The sequence below is a fragment of the Neopsephotus bourkii genome, unplaced genomic scaffold (genome assembly GCF_033783945.1).
Source record: "Neopsephotus bourkii isolate Nb327-2 ecotype Australia unplaced genomic scaffold, CSIRO-AGI_Nbou_v1 NB_1675, whole genome shotgun sequence".
In the NCBI taxonomy this organism is placed as follows: domain Eukaryota; kingdom Metazoa; phylum Chordata; class Aves; order Psittaciformes; family Psittacidae; genus Neopsephotus; species Neopsephotus bourkii.
Genome location: NW_026902149.1, coordinates 190,787 through 211,199, shown reverse-complemented (window position 1 = coordinate 211,199; position 20,413 = coordinate 190,787). Strand labels below are relative to the sequence as shown.

The 20,413-nt window shown below is 57.5% G+C and overlaps 2 protein-coding genes across 4 annotated transcripts; one reads left to right on the top strand and one right to left on the bottom strand.

The window, feature by feature from the left end:
• The first annotated feature begins 12,251 nt into the window (after positions 1-12,251).
• On the top strand, positions 12,252-16,356 carry LOC133224306 (caspase-1-like). 2 transcript variants are annotated; one of them, XM_061375723.1, is made up of 9 exons: positions 12,252-12,492; positions 12,941-13,216; positions 13,541-13,659; positions 13,915-14,091; positions 14,253-14,487; positions 14,584-14,736; positions 15,334-15,440; positions 15,771-15,876; positions 16,152-16,356. In XM_061375723.1, exons 1-8 carry the CDS (start codon positions 12,486-12,488, stop codon positions 15,861-15,863), a joined length of 1,167 nt encoding a protein of 388 aa, XP_061231707.1. In that variant the 5' UTR covers positions 12,252-12,485; the 3' UTR covers positions 15,864-15,876; positions 16,152-16,356. The 2 variants fall into 2 exon arrangements, with proteins under 2 accessions (XP_061231707.1, XP_061231708.1); XM_061375724.1 differs by lacking the exon at positions 16,152-16,356 and having other exon boundaries at positions 12,944-13,216; positions 15,771-16,129.
• Positions 16,357-16,981: 625 nt separating this feature from the next.
• Positions 16,982-20,216, bottom strand: ABHD11 (abhydrolase domain containing 11). Of its 2 annotated transcripts, none has more exons than XM_061375748.1 (6): positions 20,198-20,216; positions 19,112-19,247; positions 18,863-19,036; positions 18,354-18,524; positions 17,803-17,984; positions 16,982-17,499 (listed from the first exon to the last, which is right to left on the bottom strand). In XM_061375748.1, the coding sequence occupies exons 3-6, from the start codon at positions 18,983-18,985 to the stop codon at positions 17,361-17,363; spliced, it is 615 nt and encodes a 204-aa protein (XP_061231732.1). In that variant the 5' UTR covers positions 18,986-19,036; positions 19,112-19,247; positions 20,198-20,216; the 3' UTR covers positions 16,982-17,360. The 2 variants fall into 2 exon arrangements, with proteins under 2 accessions (XP_061231732.1, XP_061231731.1); XM_061375747.1 differs by lacking the exon at positions 20,198-20,216 and adding an exon at positions 19,402-19,502.
• Positions 20,217-20,413: the final 197 nt, after the last annotated feature.

Below are 20,413 nucleotides of genomic sequence, written 5' to 3'. Positions count from 1 at the left end.
GGTGCCCAGTGACAACAGCCTGGACGTCCTCCTGCCCTGTGCCACAGCAGACAGGAGCCCTCTCAGGGCTTCACGTTGACAGCACTGCTCTTCCCAGCCAGGCACATATAGCAGTGGGCTGGGAAGCTTGCCCTTCCTGAGGCTTTTCCTGGGGGTTGTATCTCTCCCAATAGGAAGCAATACCTAACCTGGCCATTAACAATTCCCCTTTCCCACCCCAAGCCCCCAGAAACTCTGGTTTAAGAAGGTTAAACTGGAACCTCTGGTCTTTAATCTCTTGGTATCCAAAGCCTTCAAAACTGCTTTGCACTTTAGCAAGGGAAAATCACGTGAAGGGACTGCCTTGCACACTGACCTGCTTTCATTAATAAACTCACCTCAAGCAACAGGACAGCAAGTTCAGGTGAGCTTAACTGCCCTCCAACATGAGCTTAGCTGGTGCTGAAAGCAGCGCTGCGCATGACATCCTCTCTAAAGGCACTCTTAGAAAGGGAAATCCCCAGCAATCAATAAAAGGAAAGAGAAGGCAATTCGATATATATAGCATGTGCCCTGCTTATTGAGCAGTGAGAGCTCCACAAACCCACACGCGCTGTCCCTTCCCTGCTGGCAGCTTCCACCAGGCCAGGCTATGAAGACAGGCACGTGACTAAAAGGAGCCTGAGGATTTATACTCATCTGTTGTCATTCACAGAAACTTGTTCAGTGCCAGGAGCACAGCCTGGGACTTCTTACCTCTAATGACTGACTGTATTAAAACTCGTTAAAGATCAAAGCCCTGCCTCTGAAATGTTTAGGAAAAACCGAAATGCATCTGACGTACTGTATCTAAACCCAAGGACAAATCTCAAGGAGCAAGGGGACTTTTATCACAGACTGGTTTGGGTTGGAAGGGACCTTAAAGCTCATCCAGTTCCAACCCCTGCCATGGGCAGGGACCCCTTCCACTGGAGCAGCTTGCTCCAAGCCCCTGTGTCCAACCTGGCCTTGAGCACTGCCAGGGATGGGGCAGCCACAGCTTCTCTGGGCACCCTGTGCCAGCGCCTCAGCACCCTCACAGGGAAGAGCTTCTGCCTAAGAGCTCAGCTCAGTCTCCATCATCTTTGCTGAAGTACCAGATGGCCACCTTCCTCCTGCCAGCACTCGACAAGGCATCTGACTCCCCGTCTTCCATCACTCCATAACACCCCTTTGCTCTGCAGTGCTTGGGGGTGGGAGGAAGCGGCACAGGTACCCACAGCACAAGCACAGTGGGATGTTGCCCACTATGCTCCCTGCTCACAGGGAACCTGACACATGAACCAGCTGCTTGTTCAAGCCTCAATTTTGTCTACTTTGTCATCAGTAAAACATGCTGAAAATATGACTTCCTCTGCTACGAACCCTACTGAATCCTTTCTGAGAAGTCTAAGTAACTTCCTCCTGTATTTCAATGAAAGAAGCCAAGCCCACAGGTGCGACAGCTTCGTGCATACCTCTGGAAATTCCTCTAGTAGAAACACCTACTGAAGAAGGGCAGATGTGGAGGGGGGAGAAGAAGGGGGTTTCACTTCTCATCAAGCCTGTGTTTTATTATAAACCAAAACTGCTAGCCCACTTCACAGGATGAAAACTCTTTGCTTCCTCTTTTGCCCCATTTAGCAATGGCAATGGAAGCTCTGCACACTGTTTCCTAATGAGGCAGTTAGATCTGCACAGAACGCCCACATTCAAGTGTTTTATATTAAATTAAAATCTCAATTTACTCTCCTTGCTGAACAAACAGGCTCTGTCTAAGATCATCTTATCCAGCATCCAAAAGTGCTTGGCTACCCTCTTCCCGCTCGAGTGCAGGGCAGGCAGCAGGAAGGTACCCGTCTGTTGGCTGCCATGGTCAGGGGTGGCATTCCCCAGGGAGCAGTATGAGCAAACACAATACGTTCACTTTTAAAGTTCCAGAAAGGGGACAGAGCAAAGAACAGAGGAGGCACGAAGCAATGTTATGCCAGTCCGAGAAGTGCAAAGGACACGAGCGAAGGGTACAACTCACTGGCACGTCCCAGCCCTGGCATCCACTCCCTCTGTGGGTCTGCATCCGCCCATGCTGGCTGCCTGCCGGTAACACGACATTCCCCCTGTAGCTGCCCACAGTGTGTCTCCAGGCTGCCCTAGATGCAGCACAGTGTCTTGGATGCTAGAGGGTACCAGCTCTTCTAATGGGAGCAGCCAATGCAGCGAGTCAGCCACAGGCACAAGAAAGGACATCACCCATTCTTCAGACAAAACCATGCCAGTCCATTAATTTCTTCTGATCATTTATTCATCTTTTAAGATAAGGGGCTTCCCTTAAAGGGCTTCCCTGCAGGCCTTGCTCCTCTTTAAGTCCATCAGATCTCAGCCTGAAGCAACTCCATTAATTATCACTTCCTTCACCAAGTCATCCCTCACCTTCAGCCAGCAGAAAAGCCCCAACATGGCTCTTCATGCTACCAACCAGCTGTGCTGCAAAAAGAAAGCATCTGCTCTTCTAGGGTTGGTGCCCTGGTAAAACGTGGTATCACACTATTAAGGAACAGAGCCAACAGCATCACTTAATGTTTAAGGTGAAGATTACTTTTGCCGGGGTCACCTCTCTGAGAGATGCTGCCCCCCAGCTCCCACCCGTGTTCTCTCCAGGCACTGCAGATGCCCACTGGAAGGATCACGACTGCTTGGCTGGGGAACAGGAACAAAGCTATCACAGCCATCAGAAGGATGAGAGCAAAGCTGCTGCAGTAGCTCTGCTGAAGGTCCCGTGTCCACTCCAGACAGAGGAGCACTTAACACTGCCCCATAAGATGGTGCAATCTGGCAAAGCTACAGGGAAAGTCTGGAACCTGCTCCTGGGTCCCCTCGGGGTTTCCTGCACAAACCTCCAATACCTGGGAGCCTCCTACACGGCCTCTGCCCTCACCACAGAAGTAACAAAAAGACTGTGTATCTTGTTATCATGTGTCCTTTAGTAACAACTGCCACTGTGACACCACACTATGGGCTCAAAACCCCCTGGAAAATAGGGACTTCACAGCTTAAACAAGCACTTCTCTATTGAAATCAAGGAAATTTCTCTTCCCACAGGCAGTTAAATCCAAACATGAAAGCCCAGCATACAATAACAGACATTCAGATGCCCAATACGCATTTCTCCTGCCTGAGTTAAGAGATAACAAGGCCCTGGGCAAGGCAGCAGTGTGGGTGCTGGAGCAGGAACAGGACAGACATACAGCAGTGGTTTATCCTGGCATAACTCCCTAAATCTGGTAATAAAACTACTTTATAAAGGCACTGTACTGCACGAGCTCTAGTACCAACATGAGCCTAGGAGCGCCAGAGCGGGCAGCAGTACCAAAACTCAGTCACTTGGTTAACAGTCCATCAGTTCAGTGAGGCTACCGCTTCTCTGCAAAGAGCCACTGCTGACCTCAGCTCTGTTCCCTTCCCTGGACACACTGTTATTCCCGCTTCCTGAAATAGGGAAAGAGGCAGCACACACAGCTCCTGAAGCCTCATGGAAACCATGTCCAGACAGAGAGGTTTCCCTGCTGCAAGCAAGATGCAATTTCCTTTTGCTCAGGCTCCTTCTGTATCCACAGCTGCCTGCGGGGCTCGCACACACATCCACAGGCAGGGTTACCTCTGGGTAACATCAGGTTGCCAGAGAAAGCGTGCAGGAACTGGGGGCACTGGGAGCTTTCCTTTCCTAGAGCAGTTGCTTCTTGTCAGCTGCTTGGGAAGGATGTGGCTATGAAAACCACAAGCCAGAAGCTCCTCTGACTATTAAGCACTGGCACTTTCCAGAAGCAGATCTCTTCCCCCATACTAGGCAGGTGGTGAACAGCCCCAGGCAGGTGAGATCTGTTTGCAGAGGACTGAGAAGAACCAAGCACACTGTGTAGAGGCACAGAGGATCTGAATACACAGAAAGAAAAGCTGATACCCCAGGAAGAGGAGGCAGAGTTAATCCCCCTGCAGGGATTCCAGCCATTTGCTGTGTAACCCACTGGGACTGCAGGGAAATGGCTGCCCAGGAGCACGGCAGATAGAGGCAGGCAGATCCTCCCTGCACCAGACCTCAGCTGCAGCTCCCAGCTCACGAGGGCCTCAGCTTTCAAAATAATAGTAAAAGCATCAAAGGAAATAGCTTCCACATACAGAGGAAGTTAGAAGTATCAGGCCGTGATAAACCCTGGAGTCACCGCTCATCACACTGGAGGAGCACTGCAGGGGGAATGAGGAGCTGACCAGAGGCCAGACCTCCCCAAGGCTGCAGGAGAGCTGACAACAGGACTCTGAAACATGAGCTGTACTTCAGCACAGCCAGAGGGAAAATTTAACACAGCAACACACAGCAGACACGGCATCATTGGTGCTATGTAAAGCAACTTAAAAGCACCTCTGATGCTTCCAGAGGAGCTCACCAAATCCCACTTTACTGTGCATCTCCCCCCCCCCCACCACCCCCCCAGTACGTTACAGCTGTATTTCCCCCATCTGCTTTCTGCCCCATTACACACCGGCTGCCCCACTTCACATCAGCCTCCCCAAGCCTTGGGCCTGAAGAGACTCTCTTCCACTCACCCAGGTCTGACCTTCAGGGCAGCACAGGTTTCTTGGTTTGCAGCCAGATGCCACGGGCTTGCTCCAGATTTCAGAAAGAATAAAGCACTTCAGCCATTGGGAAATCCAGTCTATCATTAGGGAAGAAATGCAGAAGTGCCTCTGGCACTGGGGCAGCTGCAGCCCTGACCTGGAGGGAGGCAGGAGGGGGCTCTGCAGCCTGGCCAGAAAGCAGAAGTACAAGGCCAAACGGTGCTGACCGGGGTGAGAAGCAATGGCTCCAGGGCTTCTCACATTCTCCCAACTCTGCATAAACAGCCCAGGTCACCAGGAGCCCACCGGGTGAGGAAGTGCAGACACTGACCCAAGCTCGGAGCTGGCAGCCGAGTACCCTCATGTGATGTTCTCAACCCAGGTACAGGGGCCTCACCCATGAAATCCTGAAAGAACAACAGCTTCCCAGGCTCGTTTTAAACAGCAAGACAGAGCTCCACCTGGCTCTGCCCCACTGCGTGCTGTGGCACCAAGAGCTATGTGCCAGCCATTCTCCAGCCAGAGTGCACTTCCACAAGAGACTTTAAAAGGTTTAAAGAGAAATTTATTGTGAACCCAAGCAGCACAGTTGAAATAACAGAGGCGACTGAACAGATTTATGTTGGGTTGCCACAAGGCACTCATCCACTCGGGGAAAGCTGGCTACTTCAACAAGTTTCTACAACAAAACAAAACCCCTTCTGAAGCTTCCAGAAAGAACAATGCAAACTGCACCCTGTGCTCTGAGCAGTGCTCGCTTGCAACAGAGATGTTCAGAGAAAGACTGGCAGTCTAAGCAGTTGAACTGACTGTGAAGTAGAAATGCTTTGAGGGTCCTTACCATAAAGCTGTCACTCACAAACAGTACCATGTCCAAGCACGTTCTGCCAGAGAGAACAATCCCACAGTCTCATTTTGCAATGAAGAACTGGTCAGGTTGCAAAACGAACAATGACTCCGCTTTCCAGTCAGTGCTGTCTGAGCCATGAAATGGAAGAACGCTGAGCTCTAGAGAGTACCCTGCCATGAATGTGGGCTTAAGTTCAGATAGAAGACTTTGCCCCTGAGCAGATAACTTGTGATCTGTGGCTACCTCTGACTCTGCTGCCAGGATGGACTCCTCCAGAGGGGTGGAGCTGATGCAGAAGTAGCCCCTGCAGAAGTCATCAGGCTCGGCTTCTTGCTAGGTCTCAGCCAGAGGTCCCCAATATCCAGCCTGTACTTTGCTATCCAAACAGTCCCATGTGCCTCATCTCTCTCTAACTCCCTTCCCAAGGCTCAGGTAAACCACATCCCTCCTGTGAATGCTGTACCCGTCCTCCCCAGTGTGAGGAGACCCACATCCTCACAGGAGGCAGCATGGTATTTCCACCCCCAAGAAAACACCTGCTGGGAAAAGCAACACTCTGTCATGTACACCCAGGAGAGACAACCTCAATGGGTCTGTAGTGCCTGAGATCAGCTGTATCCAGCACACTGTTGAGCAAACACTCCACCTAGAAGATAAGCAGTACGATGCACGAGGGAAGGAAGGATGGTATTGCTTTGTATCAGACACTAAAAGGAACAGGCACTACAAAAACACACAACGTAAAAGGAAGCCTCCGCAGTCAGAAACTTGATATGTGCTTACAGAATACAGAGACATGTAATGCTCCTCTTCTGGGACAGACGCTGGGCAGGCTGCTCCTGCTTGAAGAAGAAATCTGAGGGCATCTCTCAATTGAGCGAGAGCAACGGAATCAAAACAAGTAACAACAAAGTCATTACCACTGCTAAGAGCAGGAACCATCTGTTTGGTTTGTTGCTGCTATGTCCCATTAATGTTATCTCCTCTAGGGAAGGCAAGACACTGTTTTAAACTCCACCATCTCAGGTCTCTGAAAGATGCTACAAAACCAATCCTGTGCAGAACCATTCCCACAATTCAATCCCATTCCCAGCAAAGCACAGGGCCCTGGAGAAAGGGAAGGAGCAGCTCCAGCTCAGAGGCAAACCAAGAATCTCAAAGTAAATGGAGGCTCTGCATCAAAACCTCAGGGTGAGGGAGGCTGAGCACAAACACAGTGGGAGAACTGTCATGGAGCTGCATTGGAAGGAGTCTGAACAGATCCTAAACATCCACAGGCATCAAAGCCTCTGAGCAGCCGTGAGACTGACCAACCCAGAGGTAAGTGAAGCAGAGATGGAGGGAAATGGATGGAGGTAAGAGGGGGGCTGTGTGCACACAGCCCAGAAAGGGCTCTGAGAGTTCAGGCTTCAGGAGGAGGCTCCCTGTTACCAGTGCGTGGTCTCTGGCAGGAAAACTGTGTGCTGGGCTGCACCCCCACAGCATGAGCAGCAGCTCAGGGAGGGGATCCTGCCGCTCTGCTGTGCCCTGGGGATACCCCCCTGCAGCCCTGATCCAGCTCTGGGGCAGCAGCACAAGAGGGACGTGGAGTTGTTGAAGCGAGGCCAGAGGAGGCCACGGATCTGCTGCGAGGGCTGGAGCAGCTCTGCTCTGGAGCCAGGCTGAGAGAGCTGGGCTGGGGCAGCCTGGAGAAGAGAAGGCTCCTGAAGGGGAGACCTTAGAGCAGCTCCAGTGCCTAAAGGGGCTGCAGGAAACCAGGAGAGGGGCTTGGGACAAGGGCCTGTAGGGACAGGCCAAGGGGGAATGGCTTGAACCTGCCAGAGGGGAGACTGAGCTGAGCTCTTAGGCAGAAGCTCTTCCCTGTGAGGGTGCTGAGGCGCTGGCACAGGGTGCCCAGAGAAGCTGTGGCTGCCCCATCCCTGGCAGTGCTCAAGGCCAGGTTGGACACAGGGGCTTGGAGCAAGCTGCTCCAGTGGAAGGGGTCCCTGCCCTTGGCAGGGGATTGGAACTGGATGATCTTTAAAAAGGTCCCTTCTAACCCAAACTATTCTATGATTCTACATAAACAGGCTCATTTCAAACAGGATTTAACCACTGAATGTGATTCAGTTTCATTTCTGCTCACATTCCCAGTTAAAAGAGCTGATTTTCCTACACAGACAGGGAACCAGGCACCGCTCCAGCACACACAGCAGCACAGCGTGTTACAGATGCCGGAGCTGTGCAAATCCATTGCAAGGTCTGAAGCTCTGGCTCCAAAGCTGCAGCACCTTGCACCAGGGCGCTTCCTTCCTCACCAGAATTCCCCCTCTCTGGTGGGAAACACACATGATTTCCTTGAATTGGGTTCTGGGCTGCGAGGTGCAGGTGCAGTTGTACTTGTTGCAAAGGCAGAGAGCAAGACAGCAACCAAACACAGCAACCAACCAACATGTACTCAGAAGTAGGCCTGAAGAAGCATTTACTATTTATAAGCCAATTATCTGATTCCTCCCAAGGGAAATCCTATCCTTGTGTAACTGCACAGTCTCTGCAGGACTGTGAGGGAGGAACAGAAGGGAAGCAATGACATCGGCGAGGAGCTTACCCAAAGCACTGGGACAAAAATTCCTCCCTGCTCCATAGCAGTGCAGGCATCTTCCTGGAGAGCAAGCCAGGGATTATGAGCAGGGATTAATCTGTTATGGTAATTTGCCAAGAGCAAAGTAATTTTTTAAACAGCTTTCTTCTCCATTCATCAATCTCTAAAAAGGACTCCAGTCTACTTCTGCAAATGTTGGCATTTTCCTGTGAGCAGCAATAGGGAGTCTCATGATAAAGAGCTGGCACAGAGATCCAGGAACACACCAACCAGCAGAGAACCATGGCTGGATGGAGCTGCCTTGGGGAGTGGACAAGCAAGGATGGAAGAGAAATTGCTTCCATAATTGCCTGCTAGTTATTAATTCCTGAGGGAACTTTCCTGTCCTGGGAAGCTGAGCATGACGAGCAGCTATGCATCACTGATTTTTTTTTTCCTCCTGTTCACATTTTGTCCTGATAGAAATAATTGGGGTTAGATTATATAGCTTGATTTGCATGTAAAACAAAGCTCAGTCCTTTCCAACACAACCACATAATCCCCAAGAAACAATCTCATTTTCTCTCCAGCCTCCTGTGAAACAACTGTCTCCTGCAGATGACAGCGGTCTCCAAAGCCAAGCTGAGGATACAGAGCAGGAGCAGCAACAGCTGCGTCCCCACCAGCACAGACTAAAGCGACATCTCGAGGAGGTGGCCCAGCTCCTGGCACAATCCTCACAAGCGTGAGGGAGGCCTTGTGCTGCCTCCAGGTGAGCAATGCTCAGCCAGCTGCAGGCCATGGGAGGGGGAGCCACTGCACCCACCGCCTCTGCTCCCACCAGAGCCAGGACAAGGACGGCGCTGAAAACCCCACATGAACCAAAGGCAAAAGCAAGGCAATGCATCTCCTGGTAGATTCAGATAGAGCAACAGCTGCACAGCAGCATTCTCCAAAGCTGCTGTACCATGGTAAAATACAGTCCCAAAGCTTCCCTTGAGTCTGGCTTTTTTCCCTTTTAGCTTGCTCCAGAGAGGTCCAAGTGACTCTGATGGCCAGACAGCCCAGTGAGGCCCAGAAGGGCACTGCCACAAAGCCAACAGCAATGATACCTCCGAGGAAATGTTCCTTTTCAGGCTCACTCAGAAAATATCAGCTCTCTGTCACTGCCAGCGTGAACACCCTCCTGTGAATGCAGCAAAGGGAAGGTGGATCCATGTGCTCCTAGAAATCAACAGCTATAAGTAAAACTTTAACATTTATTTCCTAGTCCCCATTTCCTGGCATATTCCTCTTCCAGTGAGCATCCTGAAAGGTGCCATGGTACCCTGCAAGCTCTCAAGCTGTTCCTACACAGCTCCCCTAGCTGGCAGCTGAGCAGCAGCACTTGCCCTTGCTTTTACTGAAAAAAGAAAAGCATTGAGACTTCATGTTAAAGTTGGCAGCTAATGCAGAGTCATGGCTGACTCGGGGAGGTTTGTTCTCATGCTTGAATCGTTATCACTCCAAATACAGGCTCTGGTTTTGAGGTGCACACCTGCACACCATCACCCACCGCATGAGTGCCCACAGTGCAGCCTCTGCCCTCCCCAGGTACAGGCAGACTGACAAATCCCCTCTAGGCTTCCCGCAGGATGGAGCTCTGCTCACCACAAGGCAGCTTTTTGCACCTTGAATCCCACCCTCGTACAATGCCTCTGAACTGCCCAGCTTTCAAACAATCTTCACATCACGCAGAGGCACTAGCGCGGGAGCTCAGCTAACCGGTACCTCCTCCTCCTCAGGGAGGTACCAGAGACCAACTTCTCCTGCTTGCCTCCAGCCCTGCTTCTTCTGTTCAACATATTCATGAAACCAGGCAAAACCCACCTAGGACAGACCTCACACCCTTCTTCCTTGTTTCCCTGTTCACATAACAGACTGCTCCTGAGCAGTTTGCTTTCTCTGATAGATGTGTGGCCTCACCAGAAGTACAAGGCCAAACTAACCAGACCACAATATCGCAGCCTCATCTCCAGTTTTCCACACAGCACTATGGGCTGCTTCTGCACTTCATCAACTTCTGGCTGCAAACTTTCTCTGGGTCATTGACAAGATCAGTGGTAGGATCTTTGTGAGACCATTAACATCATGTCCCCCAAAATATCCTGGGAGCTACCAACATGACAGGGGTTATCTTGAGCTCATCCCCTTGCACTTAACTCAGCAGGAAAAGCCAAAGGCATTGTAGCTGCTGCTTTAGGGAACCGGTGTGCACAACACGTGGGTGCCGAGGGTTATTGTAAATAAACGTCAAAGCTGCAACACAGTCTCCATACACCAACCACCGACCCCAGCCACCTGCAGTTCCGAGGTGCCGCAGGGACGACTCTGAGCCGCGGCGCAGGGGAGGCACCCTCCCTGGCGTCACCGGTGCCTGGCCTAGGGCGGGGGAACGAGTACTGGCGGGAGGCCCCGGCAGTCCCCGGCGGGGTCTCCGCAGCCCAGCCTAGGTGGCCCTTGGCAGAAGGGGCGTGCGGGCCGCCGCAGCTCCCCTCCCGCGGCCAGGAGAGGCGAGCCGGGCCCGCAGCTCCCCGCCGCGCCCGGGTGTCCCGCCGGCGGGCACCGTTTACCGGGCCCAGGGGACGCCCACTGCAGTTCCCGGTACAGCGGGGGAAGGCCCAGCGGGCAGGCTGCCTCCGCTCCGGCCTGGCCGGCGGAAGCTCCGAGGCCCGTTCCTTCTCTTTAACGCGATCCAGCCCATACCCCCAGGAAACACCTCGGGGCCGTCACCGGCCACCCCGCTCCGCAGCGGGGGGCAGTGCAGGCCGGCGCGGGCCCTCAGCCACCGCCCGCGCAACCGGGGTAAGGCTGCGGGCTGAGGCCGCCGGCTGAGCGGTGCCGCCACCGGGCCGGCAGCCGCCCCGTGCAGACAGACCCCGGGAGTCCCCGGTCACCGGGCGGCGACGGGGAGGAGCGGGGCCCAGCCCGGCCGGGCGGCGGGAGAAGCCTAAGGGGTGCGCAAGCAGGGTCGGGCAGGGGCAGAAGAGGAGTTCGGGGCCGGGGACCGGCGGGGGGACGGGGAGCGGGGAGGGGGGGCGGGGGCGGGGCGGACGGGAGGGGGCACCGGCAGGGTCTCACCTGGCTGCGGCCGCGCCACTCCCGCCTCTACCGCGTGCAGATCCGCGCCTTCCCCCCCTCCCACCGACCCGCGCGGCGCAACCAATCAGCGCCCGGCGCCGCCGGCACCGCAGGCCAATGAACATAGAGAACGCGTCCCCGCCCAGAGCCTCGGGCAGACAGGGCACTCCCGTAAGCCTATCCCGTGACCCGGCGCTACGCGCGGCGCGGCGCGGGGCGGGACGCGGCGCCCGGAGCCCAATGAGAAATCACAGCGCGTCCCGCCGCAGCCAATCGGCGGCCGCTTCTCCGTTCTCGTCAGAAAAGGGTGGGCGACAATAACCCGGGGTAAAATGACCACCACGTGACCGGATCGGCACCCGCAGCCACCCCTGCGCCGCCGTCCGGGCCCGCGGGCGGCAGGAACCGGTCTCGGCGGGGCGCGGCCTCGGTCCCGGTCCCCAGCGGCGGCCGGTTGCGCTTCCCTGGCAGCCCGGGGAGCCCGGTCCCCAGCGGCGGCCGGTTGCGCTTCACTGGCAGCCCGGGGAGCCCGGTCCCCGCACAGGCCGCGGCGTCCCGCGGGGTGCACCGCAGGAGCCTTGCGTTCAGCCATGGCCGGCTGCCACTCGCCCCCCTTCCGCGTGTCCCAGCTGCTCGTCCCTGCGGCTCACTGTCGCGGGTGTTACTCTCTCGTTCCCACCCAGGCCTCACCCCACGCTCAGCCCTGCTCGCACAGCCCTGCTCATACAGCTATGGGGCAACCGCAGGCGTTCATAGTTCAGATGTTAGGGTTTGGGTAGGCAGCCTGTGTGGGGACAGGGCTGGAGGGTGGACCCGGACTCTGCTGCCCAAGGTGGGGTGTTGCCACCAGTGCCTAGACAGGGCAAGAGGAAAGGATGAGCCAAGCTTAGCCTCAGAGAGGCCTGGTGAGGATGAAGGGGATGTTCGACCTTGGCCACCTCTGCTCGGGTCTGGGACTGTGGGCTGCGAGTGGAGCTGCACCGTGCCTGGCTCTGAGGGGTGCATGAGGGCTGGGAGCCCCCTCCTTGCCCTGCAGGAGCTGGGTGCTGCTGGGCTGGGGACAGTCACTGTTTGGGTGCCCCAGTGTGAGCTGAGCACCCTGGGAGGAGGTCTGAGCGTGGCTGCAAAGGACAGGGGGGCTCTGGCCCCAGGCACAGTGGGCTCACAGGGCTACAGGGGCTTGGTGGGATATGGTGGCAGCCCAGGGGCAAGGCCCCAGCCGCAAGGAAACGGGAAGTGAAGCTCTGGACTTTTGCTTTCACTTTTCTCCCTCCCCACCCCAGCAGAAACGGACTCCTTCCAAGTCTTCCTTAAAGAAGCCGGGGCAGCTTCTCCTGTCTGGGGGTGATGGCAGGTGGGTGCGACCACCGGTGCTGCAGCTGGTGGTGGGATGGGGTCCTGACCGAGCACTGCCAGGGTGCTGCTCATCACCTTCTCACCCAGGCTGGCCCAATGCACATACACACAGCATGGTGCATAGGCTGAAGTCCGGCACATGGCATCCCCGAGTAGCAAATACCCCCCGAGGAGCTTTCTGTGGGTGTGTGGGAAAAGAGGGAGATGGGAGATGGCAGGGGAAGGAGGGGAATCACCCAGGGCAATGGCAGGGGAGGGATCAGCAGCTGGGAGGGAGCAGCCCCTGGGGGAGGCAATGGGGAAAGGGGGGCAGCAGGAGGGGTGCTGAGGAGGGGATCAGCACCTGGGAGGGGCAATAGGGAAGATGAAGCACCCCCAGCAGGCGGCAGGGCAGCGGGCACTGGGAGGGTTTGTGGGGGGCTCTGGGCGCTGATGGGTCCACCCAGCAGACAAGGTGCTCGAGAACATGCGGCTGGCCTTCGTGGGGCGTGCGAGCAAGCCGCTCATCTCCGGGCTGCTGGATGAGCTGATGGCCCGGGGCGTGCTGAACCAAGAGGAGGTGGAGGAAGTGCAGGAGAGGTACACGGTGCGCACAGACAAGGCCCGCTGCCTCATCGACTGCGTGCGCCTGAAGGGCCCCCGTGCAAGCCAGATCTTCATCGACAGCCTCTGGAAGCGTGATGGTGCCTTGGCAGAGCAGCTGGAACTGGCCACTGGTGTGGGTGAGTGTTGAGGGGCCGTGGTCTGTCTCTGACCATGCTGGGGCTCCCATTGCCTCCAGCAGGATGCTGGAGGAGGCCTGGCCCTGGCGAGTGTCCAAGGCCTGAAGACAAGGGGCACCTGCGCACCCCCAGTGTCACTGCTCTGTGGCACTGAGTCCCCTTGCCTGCAGTCAGGACAGGGCTGTCAGGGGTGGCCATCCCCAGTGGGGCTGAAAAGGACCCCCAGGGGGCAGTGCCTGGCTCTGCTTGCCTGTGCATGGCCTGGCACAGGCCCCTCTTGCTGCAGGCTCTTCCCAGTGTAACTGGAGGGCTTTTTGTTTGCAGGGCCCTCCAGTGCGCACCTGGCTTCCACCAGCCCCCTCATTGCCATCCAGGGCCAGCAGTGGATCCGGCAGTGTTCCCTAAGCGAGTACCAGCACATCAGGGCCAGAGAGGGAGACCAGGTGCTGTGGGCAGAGGAGATGAGATGAGTGCTGGAGGGGGGCCCAGCCATCCTGCTGGAGTAAGCAAGGGCTTACCGAGAGGAGCCAGGGTCTCTGCTGACTCAGGAGCAGGGCAGGAGATGTGGGGAGATGCCCCAGGGATGGGGAGACGTGGATGCTGCAGCACTGGACCTTCTCTGCTTTAGCTGCCTCTCAAGGAAAGCCCCCTGCACCCACCCACCTGCTGCTGAGTGCCACCTCCCTCCATTCCCACAGATCTATCCCCTCTATCTGCCGCTGGAGGTGCGAACCCGCAGGGCCCTGCTCATCTGCAACATTGAGTTTGAGCACCTGCGCCGGCGGGATGGGGCTGAAGTGGATGTGCAGGGGATGACAAAGCTGCTCGAAGGGCTGGGCTACGTGGTGGACGTCCACCGCAACTTATCTTCCGAGGTAAAGGGCTGCACAAAGCAGCTGCCACTGGCCCCAGGAGTGGCCCAGGGACCCTCCTTGGGTGTGCTGGTGCTGGGGCACATGGGGACCTGGTGGCAGTGGCTCCTGCCCAGAGCTGATGGCTGGCTCTCCTGACGTTCCTTCCTTGTGCTGGTTTGTAGGAGATGGCTACCATCATGACTGATTTTGCAAGTTGCAAAGAGCACCACACCTCTGACAGCACCTTCCTGGTCTTCATGTCCCATGGGGTCAAGGCTGGGATCTGTGGGACCAAGAGCAGGGACGAGGCCACAGACATCCTCTCCCTCAGTACCATCTATGAGAAGTTCAACAACCAGCACTGCCAGGCGCTGCTGGGCAAACCCAAAGTGGTCATCATCCAGTCCTGCCGTGGAGGTGAGTCCCCACCACAAGGTGCCACCATGTGAGCCCCGAGAAGGGGACAGGGCCGGGACACCCCATCATTGCTGATATCTGGCCCTACCTTCCCAGGCAAGGCAGGCTCTGTGCTGGTGAGTGATGCTGCAGACCTCTCTGTGCCTGCCTCCAGCTCTGCTCACACCGCCCTTGTGGCACTGGAGGATGACGCCACCTGTGAAGTCCACCTGGAGAGTGATTTTGCCACTTTACATTCCTCCACACCTGGTGAGCAGCTCCTGGTGCCCTGCCTCGGGACAGGCGAGGGAAGTGGGGATTCCTACTCCTGATGCCATGGGTCTCCTCCACATGTCTTCCTCCTTGGGCCTCCATCCAGTGACTGCTTGGGCATGCTCCAACAGCCTCTGGAGAGGGCAGTGTCCTCCAGTGCTGGGGTATGCAGCTGCTCCAGGACACCCAAAGATCCCTCTTAGAGCCACCAGGGCCAGAGCTTTGTGCCCTGCCTGCCTTCACTTGCCCTGGCTCCATCCCTCCCCATCAGCTCTGCTCCTTCCCCAGCTGATTGATCTTACCACAGTGGCTGCCCAGGGGAAACTGTCTGCTCCTGGTGGTTAACAGATGGCTCCAGGCCATCCCAGCTGAGCAGCTGGTGCGGCTGGGAGTATGGGAGGGCAGAGGCTGGAAGAAAATACATCATTCTGTCTTCCCTGGGCTGCCCTGTCCTTTTCCATGCTGTGGGTTGGGTGAGCCAAATATAATGATCTTGGAGAAGGCACCTGTCTCCTGCTCTGGCTCCCAATGATAATCACGGTTGCAGCAAGAGATACCAGTGAAGTCACACTTGGGCATCTCCTGTCTCCCTAGATACTGTCTCCTGGAGATCATTAACAGGGTCCATTTTCATCCAGCACCTGATAGAGCAGTTCCGAAACCATGCCTATAACAGCGACGTGGAGGAGCTATTCCGAAAGGTGAGGTAACTGCAGGAGTGCTGGCACATGCAGCTGTGCCAGCCACCAGGAATGCTGCTGGGAGCAGAGCTCAGGCCAGGCCATTCCTCGGCCCTGGGGAACAGGCTCTGTCCACAGCATGTCTGGTTTGGCCAGGAAAGTCAGCTGGATCTCTGGAGGCATCAGCATCTGCCCCATGGTGGGAACGCATGAGCCTTGTGTGCTGGTGCAGCCCTTGGCATCCCTTGAACCACCACACATGTTCCTGGAGGTGCCTCCTGACACCCTTCACGCATCCCATGCCTGGAACAGACCTTCTCTCATTTCTTCCCACTGTCATTCTCATCCCAGGTCCAATATTCCTTTGGAAAATTCCCTCGGCAGTTGCCAGCGAAAGAGCGAACTACAATGCTCAGGAAGTTTTACCTCTTCCCAGGCCACTGATCTCCTGACTATGGTGAGTCTCTTCACCTCACACATCTGTGGCACTCTTTTGAGTGTGCCCCACACCCAGTACCCAGCCAGCATGGAGGAGGGGGAGGAATTCCCCATTGCTCCTGGGCTCCAGAGCTCATGGCTGGATACCCAAAGGATTTGTGTGCCAGTAGCTGGGGCCAGGCAGCAGCCTGACTCCATCCCCATCTCCCAGCTGGCCATAGGAGAGGAGTTCTGAAGGAATTCCTTACGTTAGCCTGTGTCTCAGGAGCTTTCTCAGTCTAATGTTCTTCACAGGTGAAAAATCAATACACGGACAGCAAGTGTTTGAACTTGGAGGTAACAGCAGAGAGCTCAAGGCTCTGCTCCAGAGAGGCACTTCTTCAGAAAAGGAAGGACCAGAGGGAAAGTCCAGAAAGAGGAAATCTCTAAACCAGCTACTCGTGCCCCTTTGCTAGGCAATTGCAAACAGACCTGGAATAAAATCATCATTGGTCTCCCATCCTCCCTTCCTTTTGTGGCCTCCAAACTAAGCAGGGAGCATCAGACACCTGGCTGTGGAGCACTGAACACAAGGCTGGTCAGTGTTTCCCTTAACTGGCCCCAAAGCCTGTCCCCAGTTCCAACAGAGATGACCCATCATCCCCGGAGCTGCCTCTGCCCCATCACCTAACAAAGGGGTTTCACAGCAGTTGGCTCTGCACTGCTGCCTACAGCCCGCGGTGGATGATTGTTCTGGCCAGCAGTGGCTGCTTTTATGTTGCCTTCCTGGGAACACAGAGCAAGCAGGAGGTGGGAAATCGGAGGGAGCTCAGGGAGGCAGATGTGCTCCAGGGGAATTTTCATGCTTCCCCATTGCAGGCTCACAGCATCTCCCTGCTCAGGAGGCAGCTTCCCCCACTCCTCCATCCTCCCGCTACTCCCATGAGGAGGGAGGATGCAATTCCCCCTGGAAGGCAAGAAACCCTCAAACTCATGTCTTACACGTGCTGCTCCCACAGCTTGTGGTGTTACAGGCCCAGCCCAGCTGTCATCTCCCAGAAGCATCACCCCATCTTGCTGGGACACAAGAGCCACTTCCTGTGCCCACCAAATACTCCCCCTCTTCCACAGCCAGATCCAAACCATTTTCTGCCTTGGCACGGATTCAGCTTTATTGCATGTTCTGCAAAGTCAACAGCCAGATCACCAGTGGTCTGGCAGCAGTACAAGAGGGTTCTCCTGCCCCTGCCCAGTGCTTGAGGTACCCCAGTGAAGCCAGTGCAGACAGGACAAGCTGCGCAGGCAGGGCAGTGTCCCTGGCCTGTGTCACCCCCTGTCCCTGCAAGGTGACAGGAGAGCTCAGTGGCATGGATGTGCCTCTCTGTTCCAAGTTCAGGCAAAGGACTGGGCTGCAGGTGGGCAGCCAGCACAGGCTGAATCCCTCCTCGCAGAGCCCAGAGCCCTGCAGCACTGCCTGGAGCATCTCAGGACCCACATGGGGCTTGCAGGAATCTGGTCCCAGCGCTACGGTGGTGGCAGGAAATTGAGGACAGCAGTGATGAATTCCCCAAATTTATCCTGATGGACTATGTGGCCTGCCCCTGCAATGTACTGGATATCAGCTTTGGGGAAGAGGCGCTGGATCTCTGGGTAGTCTTGGGACCTGCAAGACAAGAGAACATCCCATGGGAAGTGTGGTGAGCAGCCCACCCAGGTATCTGCCCTTCCCCTCCCTAGGCAGAGCGGTCCCAGGTCTGACCATGTCCCACTCTGTGCCGGGAAAGCCTGGAGCTGCCCTCAGGTTCCCTCTCACTCTCCAGTGCATTTCTGTTGTCACTGGCTGCTGGAGGCACAGAGCTCACTCCAGAACCTTCCCCATCTCAGGGGCTTTCTCCCGCCCTTGGCAGCTGCAGAAGAGCACACAGCGTGGAACCACTGACCTCAAACTGCTTCTCTCCAGCCTCACCTGATATAACGTGACTCAGATCCTCCCAGGAAGAGTGCAGGGCCAGGATACGGCTTGTGGAAGATGGGGAAATTCATGATATCTACCATGTGCTGGGAAATAGCATCCAGGTTCACCCGCCAGACATAGTGGCCCTCCTCCTCTACCAGGTTGGTGAGCAAGAACTGCCTCAGCTGCGCATGCTGCCACAGAAAGGGATCACACACTCTCCAGTGAAAGAAAAAAGCCCTCAAGCTGTTCTGCCACCCTCCATCCTGCCCTCCACTGCCTTCTCCCATGCTGTCATTCCCCTGTGGCCCCACAGCCCTGGTAAGATGTCCTCCAGCTGCCCATGATTCTGTCATGATTCTATGATTCTATCAGAGCCTTGGGTGACATGGTTTAGTGTGAGGTGTCCCTGCCCATGGCAGGGGCATTGGAACTGGATGATCTTAAGGTCCTTTCCAACCCGAACTATTCTATGATGGAGTCTTGTGGCCCTAAAGCCTTGTGCTCTGGCCCCAGAGATGGGCTGGGAGTAGAAACCCCATCCATGGAATAGGATTTCCTACCTGGACCACTGGACGCAGGTGATGGTCAGCCAGCTGGCGGGCTGCAGAGCGGGACAGACCATCTGGGATCTTCACTGACTTCATGGCAGAGATGTAGGCAGAGAACTCAGAGACGAGTGCGGTTGAGGTGGGACCAATGTCGACAGAGATGAAGCGCTCCACCAGGTCTGGCTGGGGACACAAGCAGGGCAGATAGGTGCCAGCTGGGAGCTCCCCAGTGGGATGGGGCACAGGGCTCTGCTCCCAGCCTGACTCAGGGGAGGCTCTTAGCTCCCTCCTGCCTTGGCAGAGAGCTCCGCATGCCCTTCCCTGATTCCCTGTGTCTCAGCGTGGGGGATCTCCAAGCTCCTGCAGCCGGGCTTACAGCTCTGAGCAGGACAGCACCCTGACCCTGACAGAGAAAAACTGCCTCTGTGGACAAGTAGAGCCCCCCCCCCCCGCTGCCAGCCCCCCTTCCTACAGCCCCCAGCCCCGCTGTCCCCAGCCCCGGGCGCCCTGCTCCTGCCGACCCGCTGCAAGGCCAGGGTCATGGCCGTCTTGCCCCCCATGCTGTGTCCCAGCAGGATGCACTTGGTGATGCCCAGGCGAGTCAGGAGGTGCTGCACGTCCAGGCTCATCGCTTCATAGGTCATCAGCGGGCTGTGGGGGCTGCTGCCGTGGTTCCGGGCGTCCAGCGTCAGCACCTGCCTGGGCAGGGGCACGGTCACCGCTGTCACCGCGCCACCCCCGCGCACCGCCCAGCGCGGCCCCCTCCTCACCGTGCCGCTGCCGCCGCGCACCAGCGCCTTGGCCACCGCGTGCAGGTTGGCGCGGCTGCCGAAGAGCCCGTGGAGCAGCACGAGGGGCGCCCGGTCCGCGCGGCCCCGCTCCTCCCCGTGGGACAGCGGCACGGAGCTGCGGGGAGAGCGCGCTGGGGGCTGGCCCGGAGCCACGGCGCCACGCGGGAGCCCCGGCCCTGCGCGGGGGGCGGGGCCCATCCCTGGTGAGTTCGGCCTCGCCCCTCCAGAGCCCTCCCAGTCCCCTGCCCCGCGCGCGACCGGGCGCTTACGTCACCACGGAGCGGGCGGCGGCGGCGGCGGCGGCGGGAGGAGGGCGGGGCCGCAGCCGCCGCGGCGGGGCCGGAGCTCGCGGCAGCCTGCGGAGCAGCATGGCGGCCGGCGCGCAGGCCGTGACGCTGTGCGTGCGGGTGGCCCCGCCCCGCCGCCGGGCGCCCCCTGGTGGCGAGAGGGCTCCACACGCCGTGACCCCGCTCCGCCGATCCCCATTGCCGCCGGGCAGCGGGCGAGGGGGCCTCGCGAACGGGAACCGGGCGGGACCCCCAGGGGAGGGGACGCGGGTACCGTTGCCCGCTCCTGCCTGTTCCCGCCTTTTCCCGCTCGCTACCGCCGGCGAGGCCGTGCAGGGCCGGGGGCAGCAAATCTTCCCTCCGCGCCCGCGGGCAGTGCTTCCCCGAGAGCCGCTCCGAGCCCCCGGGCGGGCGCAGGGCGGGCGGCGGCAGCCGCTCGGGGCCTGCGTACCGGGCCCCGCTGCCTGCTCGGGCCCTGGCCCTGCCCGTGCACCTGCGTCTCTCCTTCCCCTTTGTCCCTGCCCGCTGGAGCGTTGCGGGGCCGCGGCCGGACCGGGCGGTGGGAGCGGTTGTACACAAGCGGCCTCGCCCCGCCGGGGCTCCTGGAGGGGAGGGGAGAGCACCCCGTGTGCCGTCTGTGCTGCCAGACTTTGGACCGCGCAGGCAGGGAGTGCCGCTGCCCGTTCCCCTCCCGCCCCGATGGCTGCCGGAAAGCTGCCCCGAACGGGCGTGGGGGAGCAGAGACCCCCGAGCCGGGAGGAAAGCCCCGTCCCCAAACCCGGTGCCGCAGGGGAGCTGCGGTGCCAGAGGGTGCGGAGTGGCTCCTGGGGGACGGGATCCCGGTCCCCCTCCCGCACCAGGTGGGATCTTGCCCCCTCAGTCCCCAGGGATACTCGGGCTACCAAAAGAGAACACGTTTATTGACAAATGTAACCGGTACAGAACAACACGTAACAGGGACAAACGGTGTCCGGACGGCAGCAGGAAGGGGGGA

Excerpts from the sequence above, each read along its gene's own strand:
- ABHD11 (XM_061375747.1), bottom strand. The coding sequence starts at position 19,502 with ATGCTGCTCCGCAGGCTGCCGCGAGCTCCGGCCCCGCCGCGGCGGCTG. Across the intron at positions 19,037-19,111 it reads TGCGCGGCGGCAGCGGCACG|GTGCTGACGCTGGACGCCCG; the intron begins GTGAGGAGGGGG and ends CTGCCCAGGCAG. Across the intron at positions 17,500-17,802 it reads TCTGAGTCACGTTATATCAG|GTCCCAAGACTACCCAGAGA; the intron begins GTGAGGCTGGAG and ends CTTGTCTTGCAG.
- LOC133224306 (XM_061375723.1), top strand. Across the intron at positions 13,660-13,914 it reads GGGCCAGAGAGGGAGACCAG|ATCTATCCCCTCTATCTGCC; the intron begins GTGCTGTGGGCA and ends CCATTCCCACAG. Across the intron at positions 14,092-14,252 it reads ACCGCAACTTATCTTCCGAG|GAGATGGCTACCATCATGAC; the intron begins GTAAAGGGCTGC and ends GCTGGTTTGTAG.